The sequence below is a fragment of the Gymnoscopelus braueri genome (genome assembly GCF_963280865.1).
Source record: "Gymnoscopelus braueri genome assembly, chromosome: 3".
Taxonomy (NCBI): domain Eukaryota; kingdom Metazoa; phylum Chordata; class Actinopteri; order Myctophiformes; family Myctophidae; genus Gymnoscopelus; species Gymnoscopelus braueri.
This window is the reverse complement of record NC_137612.1, coordinates 4,087,494-4,106,504: the sequence shown is the minus strand read 5'-3', so window position 1 is coordinate 4,106,504 and position 19,011 is coordinate 4,087,494. Positions and strand designations below refer to the sequence as shown.

The window sequence follows — 19,011 nt, the reverse complement described above, 5'->3', positions numbered from 1 at the left end:
TGTGAATGTGTATTCAGTATCAGACGAAAGTGTTCCCTTTTACTGCAGAGATGCCAGGGCCATTATTCAGCAACTCTCAAACCCCCTTGGCCCTCCTCTCACATCACACACACACACACACACACACGCACGCACACACACACACACACACACACACACACACACACACACACACGCACACACACACACGCGCTCCTCAAGCTGATGGGATCATCATTGTGTCCAGCTCTGCAGTGCCGGGCCTGGCACAGTGACAGATCAGTGACTCATCCCCGCTCTACAGTTCAGTATTAGTTTGTAGTTCCAACATGATGCCATTCTGCTACTTCAAGATACAAACACATTCAGTGCACCCAGAGTCACAGAGTCATCCCAACATGATGCCATTCTGCTACTTCAAGATACAAACACATTCAGTGCACCCAGAGTCACAGAGTCATCCCAACATGATGCCGTTCTGCTACTTCAAGATACAAACACATTCAGTGCACCCAGAGTCATCCCAGCCACACCCAGTGTGTTCATATTACCTCATCTTAACCATTTCAACCTGACGTCCCTCTTTTAGGCGTGTCACTACTGTATATAAGTGAAAACATTTTCTAAAAGCTTACAAGGCGATGCGATGCGTTTTGAGCTTGTAGATGGGCTACAGTTTATTCACAATTCATATATAGGGGTTAGAGGGGTTGGTAGAGATTTGGGTTGCATTTACCTTGCCATGAAGTAACTCCAAATACTGGAGAGATATCTTCAATAGTTGCTCTTTTGACTAGAAATTGACAGTCCTTCAAATAGTCTCCTCATTACATTGCACGGTGAAACAGCTCTCAAAGTCACTCTTGTTGCACATAGACACAAACAAAGCAAAGTCTGCCAATATATAATATCCTTAAAATAAATAAATAAAAAACGTTTTCAAGATCCGGTTCCGGAACCGCAGATTATGTCTAATTCAAATTGTAGACACAATATAAAGTTGACATGCCGTACTGGTTTTTGTGATGTTACATATTGGCAGAATCAACATTGTTTGCGTTTGTTTATGTACTAAAAGCCTTAACGTAGAGATCCGTTTCACCATGGAAGCAATAATGAGACTATTTTTGGAACATCCATCTCTAATCAACGGAACAACTATTGAAGACATTTCAACAATGTTCGATGTTACATCATGGCCTTACACAACCCCAGAGCCACAATCTGATGGTGTTAACACTCATTGCCAGATATATGATGAGTGTGTGGAATTATAAATTATTAATCATAATGTCACATTATCATTTTTGTCTCAAATCCCTTGTATTTCCAAATGGCTTTCGTGTGAAAGGTTTCTGTACAAAACTCAAAACTCAAAAAAAAAATGGGAAGTTCTTTGTCTTAAAGTAAGAAGTATTCCACCTGGATTACTTTCATGACAGTAACCACCTTTTCGCAAGACCAATCTACAATAATGTATGTTTTCTTTTCACGTGGCTGGCTCATTTTGTAACACCACTCTTCACATGGTTTTCAAAAGCCTGATTTATACACTGTTAGTTCAGTTCAGTTAGACGCTTTCGTCAGGAATAACCATTTATTGCATACATGGGCAACTGGCGGCCCCCACCTTCACTTAATGCGGCCCGCAGGTTAATATCAGAATACTGATATATCATTGATTTCAGCTGTTACAATTCCAAACATGCAAACAAGAGCCGCTTTAACTACTTCGGTCTATATTAGTAGCTTAATGACTAGTATTAAAATGATGTTGTCTTTTTTGTGTCCAATGCATTTGTATTTAAGTTCATACAAATGCATTTGAAATTAAATAAAAAAATATTACTTTTCAGGATTCCATTTCAACAATAGCAAAAAGAAATTCAGGATTCCAATTCAAAAATAGCAAAAATAGCAGATCTACAAGCTCAAAACGTGTCGCGCTGCGACGCGTTTTGAGCTTGCAGATCGGCTATTTTCGCTACTTTTGTGTGATATAGAATGGTAAATGGTAGAATGGCAAAACGCGTCATGCTGCGGAGGTGTTTTGAGCTTGTAGATCGGCTATTTTTGCTACTTTTGTGTGACATAGAATATGCAATGTGGCTCCTCTGGAGTGAGTGTGGAAATATAGTGGCCCTCTGGAGTGAGTGTGGAAATATAGTGGCCCCCTGGAGTGAGTGTGGAAATATAGTGGCCCCCTGGAGTGAGTGTGGAAATATAGTGGCCCCCTGGAGTGAGTGTGGAAATATAGTGGCCCCCTGGAGTGAGTGTGGAAATATAGTGGCCCTCTGGAGTGAGTGTGGAAATATAGTGGCCCCCTGGAGTGAGTGTGGAAATATAGTGGCCCTCTGGAGTGAGTGTGGAAATATAGTGGCCCCCTGGAGTGAGTGTGGAAATATAGTGGCCCCCTGGAGTGAGTGTGGAAATATAGTGGCCCTCTGGAGTGAGTGTGGAAATATAGTGGCCCTCTGGAGTGAGTGTGGAAATATAGTGGCCCCCTGGAGTGAGTGTGGAAATATAGTGGCCCTCTGGAGTGAGTGTGGAAATATAGTGGCCCCCTGGAGTGAGTGTGGAAATATAGTGGCCCTCTGGAGTGAGTGTGGAAATATAGTGTCCCTCTGGAGTGAGTGTGGAAATATAGTGGCCCCCTGGAGTGAGTGTGGAAATATAGTGTCCCTCTGGAGTGAGTGTGGAAATATAGTGTCCCTCTGGAGTGAGTGTGGAAGTATAGTGGCCCTCTGGAGTGAGTGTGGAAATATAGTGGCCCTCTGGAGTGAGTGTGGAAATATAGTGGCCCTCTGGAGTGAGTGTGGAAATATAGTGGCCCCCTGGAGTGAGTGTGGAAATATAGTGGCCCTCTGGAGTGAGTGTGGAAATATAGTGGCCCTCTGGAGTGAGTGTGGAAATATAGTGGCCCCCTGGAGTGAGTGTGGAAATATAGTGGCCCTCTGGAGTGAGTGTGGAAATATAGTGGCCCCCTGGAGTGAGTGTGGAAATATAGTGGCCCTCTGGAGTGAGTGTGGAAATATAGTGTCCCTCTGGAGTGAGTGTGGAAGTATAGTGGCCCTCTGGAGTGAGTGTGGAAATATAGTGGCCCTCTGGAGTGAGTGTGGAAATATAGTGTCCCTCTGGAGTGAGTGTGGAAGTATAGTGGCCCTCTGGAGTGAGTGTGGAAATATAGTGGCCTGTGGCCCTCTCCATCATCAAAGTTGCCCACCCCTGATTTATTGCAATGCTATTGCATTCAGTTTGGCGGTGTGACTCTGCTCCTGTGATACTACAGATTATCTGCGCAAGCATGACACAGATCACAAACCCCCAAGGAGCAGAGCATAAGATACAGAGTTATTGCATAACATGAGCCCTTGCCTTCAGGGCATACATTCATATCAGATTAACATAGAATCTACAGAAACATAGAATCCACAGAACAAACATTTAAATATTGAGCCCTTCAAGCTTAAGTTAAAGGTAGGGTAAGTGATTTACTTTGGTTAAAATAAGTGTTAAATAGCTCTATATTCTGATAGTACTCATTGCTATAGAGTGTTTGTTCAGTAAAAGGAGTCTCCCATGTTTCTCCAGCTCTTTATTAAACAGAAAATGCATTTACAGTGCTCTCACCTGAAAATGTACTATATTCTGTTTACTAAAGAGCTGGAGAGACCCCTGTGACCGAACAAACGCTCTGTAGCAATGATTACTATCAGAATATAGTACTTTAACCTTTTTAACAAAAAAGAAAACAAATCACTTACCTTACCTTTAAAATACAGATTCAGTAACATCATACAACCGACAGAATCATACATTTAACTTAGATGGCACGCCACAGGAGGAGGCTGGGGAGGTGGAGGGAACTGACAGACAGCAGAAACAGAGCTGAGACCAATAATGAGCATGAAGAGTGAACAGTGTTCTGCTTAAATATACCACATAAATGAACCATTTAGATTGAGGGCGTATGTGTTGGCTTGTTAACGAATGGGAATGAAAGGAGCTGAGTGAGGTTGAACGTGGAAAGGGGGGGAGAAGTGTGAGGCTGAGTGTGTACACCTCCTGCCTGCCGTGCCTACCTGAACTATCGATTAGCTTTACAAGCTCACCACATCACAGAAGTGCAGTATAAATGAAGCCTAACATCTCACCCCCTGTTTCTCCAGGAGGAGAAGGAGAAGGAGGAGGAGGTGGTGGTGGTTTATGTGCCAGAGATCACACACCACGGCCGACCTGCCACCGACGAGGAGAAACTGGCATCCTCTGCCATCTTGGCTCAGACTACAGACGCACAGAACAGAGAGGTCACCGAGTGCACTAAAGGACTTGAAAAACACCAGCCCATCATCGATGACACGTCTATTATCAATGGTATGAATCATCAACCAAATTTGTTCCTAGACCATCTGTAACACCTCTTAGGTGAGATAGAGCATTGGTTCTCAAAGTGGGGTCCGGGGACCCCCAGGGGTACTTGAGGGGGTTCCAGGGGGTCCCCAGCTAAATGATGGATAGGAACCAAATGGACCCTTATGGGTCTGTAACTCTGAGAGTGTACAAATGGAACCAAATGGACCCTAACGGGTCCATTTGGTTCCATTTGTACACTCTCAGAGTTAAGTTAACATTGATTTTACAACATGAATTGGGGTCCCAGAGATAGAAATGCCATTAAATGGGGGTCCGTAGCCTAATGCATGTCAAACTGGGGGTCCTTAAAATGTATCTTTTCAAATGGGGGTCCGCGGGCTAATAAGTGTCCATTTGGGGGTCCTTGACATGAAAAGGTTTGAGAACCAATGAGATAGAGGTTATCACACTTTGATCATAGTATAATACTATATTTCATGTCAAGTTTGACAATGATAGATACTGAGGTTGACTTTATTTCAACCATGAAGAGATGCAAAACTATTGTTATGATGAACTTGTTTGTTTGTTTGTTAGCCCGCCTGTGTACTATTAGGTATGTACCGGTATCTGCAAATCTGACCACCAGAGGGTGCTGAAGTGGCTTGACTATGCACACCTCTAGACTGCCTTGCTTTTACTGACTGGTGTTGGACGCAGCCAAGAAGAGTTCATTGTTACATAGTGAAAGTGCCTGCGCTGTTGGCTGTCCTCGTTGTAGCATCCCAGTGCTAAATATATCCATTATGCCTCTGTAGGGTCATTTGGAATGACATTATTAGTTAGTTAGTTATTTTAGTTATTTATTACACCCGCACCAGTGGGTGTAATGTAATCACTCTCTGTCTGTCTGTCTGTCTGTCTGTCTGTCTGTCTGTCTGTCTGTCTGTCTGTCTGTCTGTCTGTCTGTCTGTCTGTCTGTCTGTCTGTCTGTCTGTCTGTCTGTCTGTCTGTCTGTCTGTCTGTCTGTCTGTCTGTCTGTCTGTCTGCCTGCCTGCCTCTGTCTGCCTGCCTGCCTCTGTCTGCCTGCCTGCCTCTGTCTGTCTGTCTGTCTGTCTGTCTGTCTGTCTGACTGTTTGTGTTTTTGTTTGTGTCATTGTTCACTTGAACAGTTTTAATAAGATTTTGAGTGCACCTGCACTTTTGAGATTATTTATTTTCAAATCAGCCAAAGGTCAGGGTTACGGTACAAGGTCAAAGTTAGTCCAATGGGCCATATTTAGAATGCCCATAACAGAGCATATATTGGAGGTAGCCTGTAGCATCTCTCTGAGTGCTTTTCTGCTTTATTATAGTTAGTTAGATCATGATTAGTTTAGTTATTATTAGTTATCCAGGGATATAGTCAACATATTTGTTTTTTTCATATTAAATATCTTATGATACACTGAAATATAAACAATTTCATTTGTATTTGTATTAGGACATTGTTGATAAATAGCACGCATGCCACCGAAACCATTCCCTGGTTAAATAATTGTCCAAACAGCCATTGTTTTTCATGTTAGGGTTTAGATGCAAATGGGGTTTTGACTCATGAAACGTTTTACTGCCATCTAGTGGTTTGTAGAAATTAGAAATTACCTAAAATATACATTTAGGGTGCTCGGGTGGTAAAGTCTGCCCACCACCGTGGAGGTTGTAGGTTCAAATCCACCGTGGTGCATCCGGCGTTGTCGAGCATCTATGCGAACATAATTGGCCTGTGTTCGGGGTAGGGAAGCCGGGCTGGGGAGGGTGATATCACTGCACATAATTCTACGGGGCGGCACTGGCAGGTAAGCCAGATACAACAGCAGTGATAACACACAAATGTGTGTGTGGGGAAGAGTTCATTGGCAAAATCACCCCAAAAAACTAATAAAATATCAATTTAGGTCAGAATCAATACAAGCAATCCAAGATAAAGATAAGATCCCTGTATCTCTTGAACTTAAATGATATGAACTTTATTTTAATTCCATTTAAATTGTATTGTGGAGTGATTCAACGGTATTGATCCCTAATGGATTGTGTTGTTTTCTAGGGCCTGAGACCAAGGTAATAGACCGTCTGGAAGAGGATACCTGGAGGCTGAAAGATAATACGGTAGGTAGAGTTGAAGCTACAGATGGAAACTGTGACAATAAACTGCACAGGACTCGTGTTTCCTTCAGTCATTCTTAGTCACTGGCTTGAAGGTGTTTTAAAATGTTTACATTTAAACTCAGCTGCCCGTCTGCTCACCAGTACCCGCTCCAGAGACCATAATATGGTCGGGTGTAATATTATTACGATACGACACGATAATACTTTATTGTCAGTTCACACAGAAATTTGTCTTGCGACCCAGCTGCCATGTATGCAACACATAAACAGTACACACATTTGACGTGACACAAAAAACTAAAATACATACATAAAGACATATAAAGACAAGAGCAATGTCCACCACTCAGCTTACCCCTGGCCTAAACTCTGGCCAGTTTGACCTTATTGTATGTTGGAACACCGTATCTCATTCCTGAAGGCAGCAACCTATTTTCTCCATACAAAACATGGCTAGTGTTTGAAGTGATATTCCTTGCCAACCTTAGCATACTGTTATTATACGCAGATGTATAGAGCCTCTGAAGTGGTTGTCCAACAATCTTTGAACAAACGTTCAGTTGCTGCAGCAGTTGTGACTTTAAGGCTACAGACATCCATTGATTGATTGATTGATGTAGTTTATTTAGTAAGACATGAGAATAGTACATGACAGTCAGTACATAACAGTACATGGAAGTACAAATTCACAATACAAGGTCTACTAAACTGGAACTCTCATTAAGCACGCAGCTTGTTTAAGATGAGAACCCCATGCACACAAATCATGATGACATAAGAGACAGACAGATATACACACTACTATACAGAATGTCATACCAGGTGGTACTACAGTACTGAAGAACACTCATAATAACAGAAGTGAAAAACAAAAGAAGAATCTGTCTACTAGCACCAAAAGATCTCAGACGGCGAAGGAAATAGATTCTTTGCTTTGTCTTCTTACCCACTGATTCAATCTGGTCTTTCCATGACAAAATATGGTCTATTACTACTCCTAGGTATGTATACGAATACACCTGGTTGATCTGTTCACTATGAATAGTAATGGGGGATCTGTGTATCTCCAGTGGGGCACCAAAAACAATCTCTTCTGTCTTTTTTGTGTTCATGATAAGAGCGTTGTTATCACTCCACCCCACCGCCTTATTTACTCTGTGTTGGTGCAGTCCAGGATCACTGGAACTATCTAAGAGAGAAATCAAAACTGTATCATCAGAGTACTTTAGAACAGTGGTTTTCAACCAGTGGTCCGGGGACCACCAGTGGTCCTTGAGGGAGTACCAGGGGGTCCCCAGCAAAATGAGTTAACATAGCGTCACAATCATTTTTAACCACTTAGCTTTGGCTATAGAAAAATAGCAGAGTGCCGCGCTATGAGCTTGTAGATCTGCTATTTTTGAAAAACCTTGAAAAAGTGTGCATATCTTTGAATATTTATATTTTTTAAAGCGAAAATTAACTGATATCTTTGCTTCTGGGGGGTCCCTGGCACAAAACATTTTCAAATGTGGGTCCGCGGCCAAATGTATATCAATTTAGGGGTCCTTGGCATGAAAAAGGTTGAAAACCACTGCTTTAGAATGTATTGGTCTGGTGTGTCAGTGCGACATTCATTCAGACAGACATTCCTCAGTACGACAGCTGTCAGTATAAAGGGTGAAAAGTACAGCTGAGCTTACACAACCCTGGGGAGCACCAACAACATTATAGTTAATGCTGAGGAGAGAGGTTCTGTTCACTTTCACCCTCTGTACTGTATTACACCCCGTCCTCTACGACCTACACTGGCTCCCTGTCAAACAAAGAATCCACTATAAAATCCTGCTTACCACCTACAAGCAGTGGTGGAAAAAGTACTCACATTTTATTTAGTCTATGTCTAAAAGCAAAAAAAACTGTGAATCTGCAATCTTTTCTGTGCTATTTTGCATCCAGCACCTTCTCACAGTAAGACATTCTACTTTGGTCTGTGGCCCATGCTGTATAAACTTATTTGTGTTCACAATGTTTTATTGAAACTCATTCTATACAGTGGCCTCCACCTGTACTAGCCCCTGGGTACTAGAAGACAAGTCATTTATTAATGAAACCAAACCTTGCAATACTACTCTAGTCCAGAAGACTCTCAGGGTTATTTTTTACTGCAGTGTAAATATCCCTGGATGGAACGTTATAAATCTGTGGAGGTACTGTAGGGATTATAGCGTGGGGAGCTGCAATAAAATGTGCTTGTAATAATAAAGTAAAAGAAAAGGGTTGTCATGTCTTCTAAATGTTCTGCAGCCTAAGGAATTGTCCTTCGGTCCAACAAAGGTGATTGGACAAGAGAAAGCAAGCCCCTCCCAGGACAATGTCCCGCTGAGTGAGATGGACAAGGCTGAAGTGCTTGCCTTGATACGAGAAGAGGTACATAGTGATGGAAGAAGTACTCGCATGTTTTACCTAAGTTAAAGTATCAATACTGCAATGTAGATATCCTCTGTTACAAGTAGAAGTCCCGTATTCAAAATGTAGTAAAAGTAAACGTACAACATATACTTAAAGTACCAAAAGTACAAGTAATAATTGTGCAGATTAGAATGTCCCACCGATCCAGGTTAAAAAATGTCAGTCGCCCTTTAACATATACAGTATATTGGATATTGTAAATGTTCTCTCTGTCAAACAGATCATCACTAAAGAGATTGAGGCCAATGAATGGAAGAACAAGTATGAAGAGAGCAGAGCAGAGGTTCTGGAGATGAGGTATGAATCTATTTTTATTTGTGTTATTATTATTTTTTACATCTTGGTTTACGTACAGTATACAAAACACAATTGTGTACATACAATATTAAGACATTATTCTATCACCTTTCTTGACAGGAAAATTGTTGCAGAATATGAAAAAACTGTTGCACAGATGATCGGTAAGCTGTTTCCTTACTTGGTGGTATTTTTTTTTTTTTACTTTGTTTATTGGATTTTCCACAAGCATTCAACAGCAAAAGTTGGTATTATGCAGATACCTAATAGCTTCCTTCAGTGCAAACTATCAAATACAAACATTTTAATAAACGGATTGAATTAAGCCGGCGGCGTCTCCGGTAGGAGACTCAAAGTGTCAACTTGGAGTCTCCTACCGGAGACGTTAGCATGCTTTCGCCGGTCATAACATTATTGGCTTAGGAATGCGACAAAAACAAGGCTTCATTGGGGTGTGTAATTGATAGAAAATAAGTCATCTTTTGGGTGAACTATCCCTTTAAATTCTGGACAAATTGAAAGAATGGACCCCATACCTTCCCAAACTTATTGGAGGATCCACTTAATGACAATCTAATGTTCTTTTCTAGTTTTAGACGTTACAAGATGTCTCTTATCCAGTGAGTGTGGGAAGGGGAAGTAGGTGATTTCCAATTAATCAAAATGAGTCTCCTGACCTAGCCAATAGAGTTACAAAAGCCAAAACATCCTTTTCCAATTTAGAGAGCGAGGGCAGTGAGGGGAAAACCCCAAACCGTAGCCAAAGGAGTAGGCTCCACTCTTTGCCCCACTATCTCCGATATAGAATGACTTGGTGGCATTTTCTTACCTACTGTATCTGTTCAAGGTGATCTCTACTATAAATAGCGTTTTACTGTACAGGAGTAGGGTACGGCAGCAGTGGGAGGAATTAATTGGCACACAAAAAAAAAAGAACCAGACTAGAGCAAGCTACAACACCTCTCCCATCAAAGATGGTTTCGCCACATGAACCCTAGCGTCCCTATTCTGGCCATGTCATAATAGGCTCAAATTCAGCAAAAATAAGTGAACATTCTGCAAAAGTAGGCAAACATTCAGCAATAACAGATTAGTAAAAAATAGCAGATCTACAAGCTCAGAATGTGTCACAAAATGACACGTTGTGAGCTTGTAGATCTTCTGTTTTTGCTATTTGACATACATAACTCTAACGAAAGTATAGAGTTATGTGGTTGAATTGTACATGGTTATAATGATTATACAATTCATAATCATATAAATCAACACAAGTTTTATTACTGATGTTTCCAGTAATGAAGGTGGGACACTTCAAACAATCTCACTCAATAGCATGATGTAGTCAGATGTTTTGTTTTGTTTAGTTTTTCGTTATTATTACCTCTGCCAAGGAATGTCATGTTTTTGTCACCAGTCTGTTTTTCTGTCTGCCTGTTTTTCTGTCTGCCAACAGTTGAAAAGTAAGGCCAGCAGAATTGTTATAAAGTTTGCTGTGCACATTCATGCTACCAAGAGCAAGAAACTCGTCCATTTTGGTTCTTCTAGCACCACTCTATACTGAGTGCATTCTTGTTTCCTCTGATTTAAGACTCATGTGATAGTGCTGTTTACAGAAAGATAGCAGGTAACTGTGGTTTGGTTAAAACTCTACTGTTTTCGCCTCCTTCTACGGTGTCCAGAGGATGAGGAAAACCAGAAAACTCTGAGTTGCAACAAGAGTGTCAGGCAGCTGACCATGGAGAGAGACCAGGCAGTGGCTGATCTCAACTCTGTGGAACGCTCACTGTCGGACCTTTTCAGGAGATATGAGAACATGAAGGCTGTTCTGGAGGGCTTCAAGAAGGTCAGTGGGGATAAATGAAAACCAAATATACCAAATATATATCCGGCCCCGGCTTCCTGTGCCGGAAGAACGAGTGCTCCTCGTTCTGCTTTTCCCACACAGTCTGTCTCAAGACATTACTTCACCAGAGGACTTTTATCCTGACCTGATATCTGTTTGTATCTGTCCTCTGTCTCCAGAATGAAGAGGTGTTGAAAAAATGTGCCCAGGAGTATTTGGTGCGTGTCAAACAGGAGGAGCAGCGCTACCAAACACTCAAGGTCCATGCTGAGGAGAAACTGGACAAGTATGTTCCGTCACCAGTGGCAATGTGATCAGTGCCCTGGAGCTTTGACGCAATTATTCCTTACTCAAATTAAAACAAATTAAAACAAGGATAAGATCATGCCGCTCCCATGTACAGTATATCATTTTCATCCACCCTAATGTCCTGCAGGGCCAATGAGGACATAGCCCAGGTGCGTACCAAGGCCAACGCTGAGAGTGTGGCACTCAATGCCAGCTTGAGGATGGAACAGATGAAGGCAGAGTCTCTTGAGAGAGCTGTCTCTCAGAAGGTAGGAGAACAATGAGGCGTTGATGCTTCTTCACTTAAAATGTATTTAAACGTAATGCAGTCTGTTATGTTGTCTGTATTGTTATTATTATATTCATATGACACCAAATGCTTGCACCTTTGCCTTTTTTCCCCGTAGAATCAAGAGATTGAAGAGCTCACCAAGATCTGTGATGAACTGATTGCCAAACTGGGAACAGATTGAGAGGCCTGTAATCAAACTATCATGCAAATATCACTTTTTTTCCTCCTTTTTTTTTGCACGGATGCGTTCCAGTCCTCACGGCAACATATGATGTTAATATCAGATTTGAGCACGTTTCAATAATGTTCCCGGCCTCCTGTTATTATTATTATAAAATGCACAATGATTGCACTTGCTTATTTATCAGAGTGAATAAGTGTCAGCTGAAGAATCACATGATAAGATAAGGCCTCAATGAGTCACATTGTGATGAGATGCCACCTGGGGTATCCTGATTATTAGCTCTCTCTCTATTAACCTGATGTTTTGAATCATACGTGTTTGTTGGTCATCTCCTTGGAACTGTGTGTTTCCAAATGTGTGGTTGTGACTGACAGGGAGGAATCAGCAAGCGAGATATGTCCAAGCTGTTTATTCACACTTTATACAGTGTTTTATAAATAACTATCGTGTTCATTAGTTGAATGAGATGAAAATATTGTAGCACACAGGGAAAGAGCCCAGTCATCAATATTCCATTTAGTTTTTTGTATCATACAGTAATTGTTATTTTAAACACTCAGTAGGCGTACACTTGATGGATGCCAATGATACAGTCACTTGGCTGCTATTCTGAAGGGGATATTGATTTATGGTGTCTAATAACCCATTTGTAGTTTATTATGTTGATATTTAACATCTTGGATTTTTTTCCTTTTATAAGTCATGTCATGAGAACATTTTTTATGACTTTGACATTGTAATGAATTGTATATATTACAGTGCATGTATGAAGTTGGCTTTGACGTTCTTTTTTTTATTGCCATAAAATTCAACAATGTCTTGAGCATCTACACACTTAGTAGATGCATTATGCCGAGCAGTTGCATACTATATGGATTTATTTTCTTTTTCAAGAAATACAGCGCCTAATTAAATTACATAATAAATGTATCAGGTAAATGATATTGCATTCAATAGGTTTACAGTGGATGTAGGTTGGCTGCATATTATATTGGAGGCCATGCATACATATATTTTTGGACAATGGTCGTGTTAAACTGTATCCCATTTGCAGATGTGCCTTTATTTTGACACTTTTGTAAAAAAAAAAAAAAAGTAAACTAGTTTAGTTTTCAATGATTTGCCTGATGCAAATGTTCCCAGATTTTCTTGCCAAAGTGTTTATGTATGTATATATGTATACTGTGTTTGCTCAAAATATCCTGAAAGGGTTTGAATGGATTTGTTCTGATCCTTGTGATATCGCTATAAATAATTCAAGTAAAACCGCAATTGTACCTAAAAATCACATTTTATTTTGTTTAAAATGTTGAGATACATCACATTTTATTTTGTTTAAAATGTTGAGATAGTTCTTTCGAACTAAATGGACTCTTTCACAGAATATATGGAGTGTTCATTTATCTCTGAACTCAGAGTTATGCTGTGTTGGAGCCATTAAACACCCAGTAAATGTCTACAATGAACCTAGTTGGATGGATCAGAACAATCTTGTGCCAATGTCAGTGCCAAATCATGTCCTGTAGTGATGATATTGTATTTGCTCGAAGATGCCTTGTATGTAAAATTCATTGTTGCAGTACAAATGTCTATATTTTAATACTAAATATTCATTATTTTGCTGTCAGTATTTGTAAAAGATTTGATGTCAACCATTATATTTTGTGCATAAGGCATTTCTGAATAAAATGGTTAACATTTAAATGGTACGCTAACACTAATCTACCAAGGAACAGCCTATGCTGCTTGTTTTGCTTTTTCCAGTGTTTCTGAGTTTTAAATGCTGCACAGTATTGTCTTGTGATAATACAGATACAAATTCATGTTACAGTTCTGCTAACTCCACTAAAGGCTTCTCCATGCAAAACGTGGGAGAGGATGTTGAGTTCATTCCTGTGTATTGCAGTAAGCTCCTCTTACCACAAGGTGGCGCAAACTTCCCACACAGTGAAGCAAGCTATAATTAATTAACCTCGCGTCACCAGTCTTTCCTAATAATTAATTGAGGTACCATTATTGTACGGAAGCCACACAGAGGCTGTTGTTGGACTTTTAAGACTGTAAAACATGCTTACATGCAGAGGTGGAAAAAGTACTCACATTTTAACTTAAGTAAAAGTATCAATATTACAATGTAAGCATAGACCGTAAAAGTCAGGTAATCAAAATGTACTATAGTAGTCCTAAAAGTACAAAGTACTCATCATGAAGAATTTCCCATTTCAAGTTTTCAAAATGTATACAAACGCTTGAAAATAGCAGATCTACAAGCTTGTAGATATGATATTTTCAAAAGTATATATAGGGCTGAAGTTAAATAATGTATATTATTTTGTAATAATAATCAGAATCTACAAAGTAATTAGTGACTAAACTTTTCAAATAATTGTAGTGAGTAAAAGTAGGCTACAATGTTCGCCTCTGCAGTGTAGTGGAGTAGAAGTAAAATTATTGAAAATTGGAAATACCCTAAGTAAAAATACCTTTTACTCAAGTAAATTTTGAATACCTTACTTTTACTTGTAGCAGAGTATGTTTTACATTGCAGTATTGATACTTTTACTTAAGTAAAAAATGTGAGTAGTTCTACTTTTTCCACCACTGACTGTTACACACACACACACACACACACACACACACACACACACACACACACACACACACACACACACACACACATAGCCAGGCTACCCTGCAGGCTCCAGCCTCCACTTTCTTGAGCAGTTCAAATGCTGGGGACGCATAGAGCAGTGGTTCTCAAACTTTTTCATGTCAAGGACCCCCAAATTGACACTTACGAGCCCGTGGACCCCCATTTGAAAAGATATGCCAGGGACCCCCATAAGAGAAGATTGTTTTTTATGGCTCTAGCAGTGATTCTCAACCATTTTAATTTCAAGGACCCCCCAGTTTGACAGGCATTAGGGCTACAGACCCCCATTTAATGGCATTTTTATCTCTGGGACCCCAATTCATATTGTAAAATCAATGTTAATTTAACTCTGAGTGTACAAATGGAACCAAATGGACCCGTTATAGGGTCCATTTGGTTCCAATGTCATAGAGGTATAAGTGCGGACGGCACATAGTTATGATATATAGGGACAGCCCCGTACCGTAGCACGCACGTGCACACGTGTGCGAGTATGAGTGTGCGTTGGCGCTCCCTCATCCATAACATCACGTCCGCATTTCTGTCATTCACTTAACATGTCTCAGCGACCTATGTTGGCAAATATAAAGTCAACTAAGTGAATAACAGAAATGCGGACGTGATGTTAGGAACGCACACAATCATCTTACATATAACTCTATGGCTCTAGTCCATACCGTTACTTAGGAGAACTCCTTCTTACATACATAGGCCTACATACCAGTGGTGGAAAGTAACTAAGTACATGTACTCAAGTACTGTACTTAAGTAAAATGAGGTCTTTTTTTTTTTTTTACTTTATTGGAGTATTTCCAGTTTTCAATACTTTTACTTCTACTCCCACTACATCTCAGAGGCAAATATTGTATTTTTTTTTACTCTCTCCACTTCAATTATTTGAAAACTTACTATTACTTTGCAGATCTTGATTATTATTACAAAGCAATCATATATTAACAACTTCAACCCTCCCTATACATTTTGTCCATTTGATAATAGCCGATCTACAAGCTCACACTTGGAGATCTGCTATTTTCAAAGGATTTTTATACAATTTATACATTTGAAAACGTAACCTACTAAACTACTTTAAGTACATTTTGTACGTTTACTCAAGTAAGTAAGTAAAAAGAAATGTAATACTTTTTCCACCACTGCTACATACTGAAGGAGAAATACATGCATACTTTTGAAGAGCCAAAAAAAGAAGTGATTTATAGGAATAAAATAAACAGTTTACAATTTCTTCCTAGAAATCACGTATTTTTTCTCTCTCTCTCTCTCTCTCTCTCTCTCTCTCTCTCTCTCTCTCTCTCTCTCTCTCTCTGCTTTTTTTCCCCTTTTTTGTTTGTTTTAGCAACAGCTCCCTCTGGCCAAAATTGGACAACTAGGGGGCGTGTGTAGGATGCTGAGAACGCTGCTGATTGGCTGCTCAGTGATGCTCGCAGTGGGACGGGAACCTCCAGGAACCCGCCGGCCTGTCCCAACAGTGAGATGCCTGAGACATAAAGAGGAGGAGGACACAGCCTGAGACATAAAGAGGAGGAGGACACAGCCTGAGACATAAAGAGGAGGAGGACATAAAGGACTGTCTGCTACGTACAGGACTGGACATTACCCAGTTCAACAAGTGTTAGTGAACAACCCGAGGTCTGCTGCTTATTGTTGGAGTGCGTCCCGCGGCCAGACTAAGTAAGTGTGCTTTTTTTTTTTATCATTAAGATGTAAGCTCCTACTATACACTGTCTCCGTTTTAGGCTATACTGTGCACCTCTAGGAAAGTCAGTGGTGGAAAAGTACTCTTTTTTTTACTTAAGTAAAGGATCAATGTAGCAATATGTAAAAGTCTGGAATTCAAAATTTACTTGAGTAAGTATTTGTATCAAAGTATACTTAAAGTACCAAAAGTAGAAAGTACTTATTGTGCAGAATGTTTTCGAGTTTTCGACTGTATACAATGTATAAAAATCATTTGAAAATAGCAGATCTACAAGCTCACAAAAAAGTATTGTGGGCTTGTAGATCTGCTATTTTTCAAATACAAAATGTATATAGGGCTAAAGTGGGTAATGTATGTTTTGTAATAATAATCAAAATCTACAAAGTAACTAGTAACTAAAGTTTTCAAATAATTGTAGTGCAGTAAAAGTACAATATTTTCCTCAGAGATGTAGTGGAGTAAAAGTATAGAACATTGGAAATACTCCACTAAAGTAAAAGAATACCTCAAAATTGAAGCTACTTAAGTACAGTACTTGAGTAAATGTTCTTAGTTACTTTACACCACTGTGGAAAGTAAAACTATATGCTGTCTCTGTTTCAACTGATCATTTCCACATTTAATAATACCTATTCACAGACTTGCCCTGGCAATGGTAGCTAGCCATCATTAATAATGTACACTACTGTATAGGCTACTAATACCAACGTGTTAAATTGCATAACTGCACACAACTGCAGGGAATCTTAATCATTTAAACTTAATCCGAAATTCTGTATCATCTCTGAAAATGTCAGAGCTTGTAGACCAACATGAATTGCAATATGTGTGTAAGGTGTATGATTGAATAACTGAAACGAATTAAAAGTAAAAAGGGCACTTTATATAAGCATTGCTTTGGGTGGGACTCGGGAGGGGTGGAACAATAATATATAACTATGATATGTGGAATGCCTTTCCACAGTGTCAAGTAACTAAGTACATTTACTCAAGTACTGTACAAGTAAGTACAATTTTGAGGTATTTTTTACTTTAGTGGAGTATTCCCAATGCACTTTCACTTCTACTCCACTACATCTCTGAGGAAAATATTGTACTTTTACTCCACTACAATTATTTGAAAAACTTATAGTTGCTAGTTACTTTGTAGATTTTGACTTAAATGGTTCACTTAAATCACTTTCTACTTATCCTGAGGAGATTGTTGCGATATTTGATTGATTTATTGATTTATTGATTGATTACTTTATGAACAGCTGTAAATAGTACAGTGGTACCATAGTACAATGATTGCTAAAAGGGTAACACAAAAAGCCCTATAGGGGCTTGTTTCCATTGTGGTCCTGTGCATTTTGGGCTGTCCATTAATTCAACTTAAAATGTTGTTGTGTTGAGTGCAGTTGGCCAATATAATTTGCAAGGGGAGAAAATTTGAAAATATTGAGAAAATGCATATTATGATTATTTTTGTTTCTCTCTGCTGTTACTGGAGATCATACATAATATTTTATTTAGAGACTTAGTAGCCCAGCTGCATATTCTCCATTCAGAAAAACATGTTTAGTTGTTGTAAGACCAGTGAGAAATCACAATGGAGCAAGAGGTTGATTGAACATACTTGTTGATCATTTATTGAATGCAGGAGATTTCTATGCTTCAAATCTGTCACCTCAGCAGTTTGTTTGACAGTCACCATGACGTCAACTTGAAACCCTGCCGCCCCCCCCCCCCATACATCTGCTAAGCTTATACATAGCCCACACCACCCCCCCCCTCACCTCCCCCATATTCCCATCTTCCTTTCATTGCGTTCCTACCCTCCAGGAGCGTTCCCTTCTTTTGGTTGCCTCCTTTGACACTTTCATGGCCTACCGTGAAATAGGGAGGTGTACTGGAGCCACACATTCCCTCTGAATCCGTGGTGCACAGCCTGCGGGCGCCGCAGATGAACCACAGATAGCAGCTCACCCTGCAGGGCAGAGAACAGAACTCCCTGCATGGGCCTATACACAGTTACTCTTCATTATAGGCTGTCAGAGAGAGGTACAGTAAAGAATCAGTGCCATAGTAAAGCCCTCCTTCCCAACCCTTAGCATGACCTGAGCGTCTGTCTTTAAAACAGTGAAAACAACTTTTTTTGTTGCTCTTGGCTCCATTTTATTTAATTAAGTATAGGCTGAATTCTGCCCATGAGTTTGTGGTTCTTGAGGTGGGAGGCAGGGTCCTTGAATTAGGATGGCCAAACTATACAGTTGCTGGGCTGAAAATGTGACTTTATATTGAAAGTTCCCCTGTGCTTAAATTGCGGACTAAACTACCCCAATGACCACAAACTGCTGTGTGTCTCTGCCTGTTGCATAATATCTGTACCTCCTTTATAATATTTGGTGTTATAGAAGCTATAATAATGGGAATTTCTCTTTCGAACCCTATTCATACAGTTTTCATATGAATCTGGATAGGGAAGGGAAGGGAAGGCTTACATTATAGTATACATAATAGTGGCTCTTGCCTATGGGAGCCAGAAGTTTCCCAGTCCAATCCCTGGCTCCTCCAAGCTTTATGTCGAAGTGTCCTTGTCTGAGCAAGACATTGAACCCCCTGCTCCCTATGAGCTGCCTTACATGGTTGCCTCCACCGGCAGTGTGTGAAAGTGAATGGGTGAATGTAATGCACATTGTAAAGCTTTGGATTAAAGGTGCCACACACAGGAAAACAATTCCACAAAGAACCATCAACTACTAAAGAACCATTTGATCTGGTCTAGTGAATGGTTCTTCATGTCCCTCATCTAGTTCTAGAG

At 40.0% G+C, this 19,011-nt stretch overlaps 2 protein-coding genes across 5 annotated transcripts in view; both read left to right on the top strand.

Moving 5' to 3' along the window:
- The window catches only part of tacc1 (transforming, acidic coiled-coil containing protein 1), a 54,100-nt gene extending 40,494 nt beyond the window's left edge, over positions 1-13,606 (top strand). For 3 of the 4 annotated variants that reach the window (XM_080421867.1, XM_080421866.1, XM_080421864.1), the window contains exons 5-13: positions 4,158-4,353; positions 6,419-6,480; positions 8,767-8,889; positions 9,152-9,228; positions 9,349-9,392; positions 10,908-11,071; positions 11,251-11,357; positions 11,508-11,628; positions 11,767-13,606. In XM_080421867.1, coding sequence (XP_080277993.1) covers positions 4,158-4,353; positions 6,419-6,480; positions 8,767-8,889; positions 9,152-9,228; positions 9,349-9,392; positions 10,908-11,071; positions 11,251-11,357; positions 11,508-11,628; positions 11,767-11,832 — 960 coding nt within the window. In that variant the 3' untranslated portion in view covers positions 11,833-13,606. Of the gene's footprint in view, positions 1-4,148; positions 4,354-6,418; positions 6,481-8,766; positions 8,890-9,151; positions 9,229-9,348; positions 9,393-10,907; positions 11,072-11,250; positions 11,358-11,507; positions 11,629-11,766 lie in introns of all 4 variants that reach the window. The other variant, XM_080421865.1, reaches the window with a different exon arrangement.
- A 2,409-nt stretch (positions 13,607-16,015) lies between these two features.
- The window catches only part of loxl2a (lysyl oxidase-like 2a), a 52,357-nt gene continuing 49,361 nt past the window's right edge, over positions 16,016-19,011 (top strand). The window contains exon 1 of the mRNA XM_080424121.1: positions 16,016-16,180. The gene's annotated coding sequence lies outside the window, so the exon portion shown is untranslated. The remainder of the gene's footprint in view (positions 16,181-19,011) is intronic.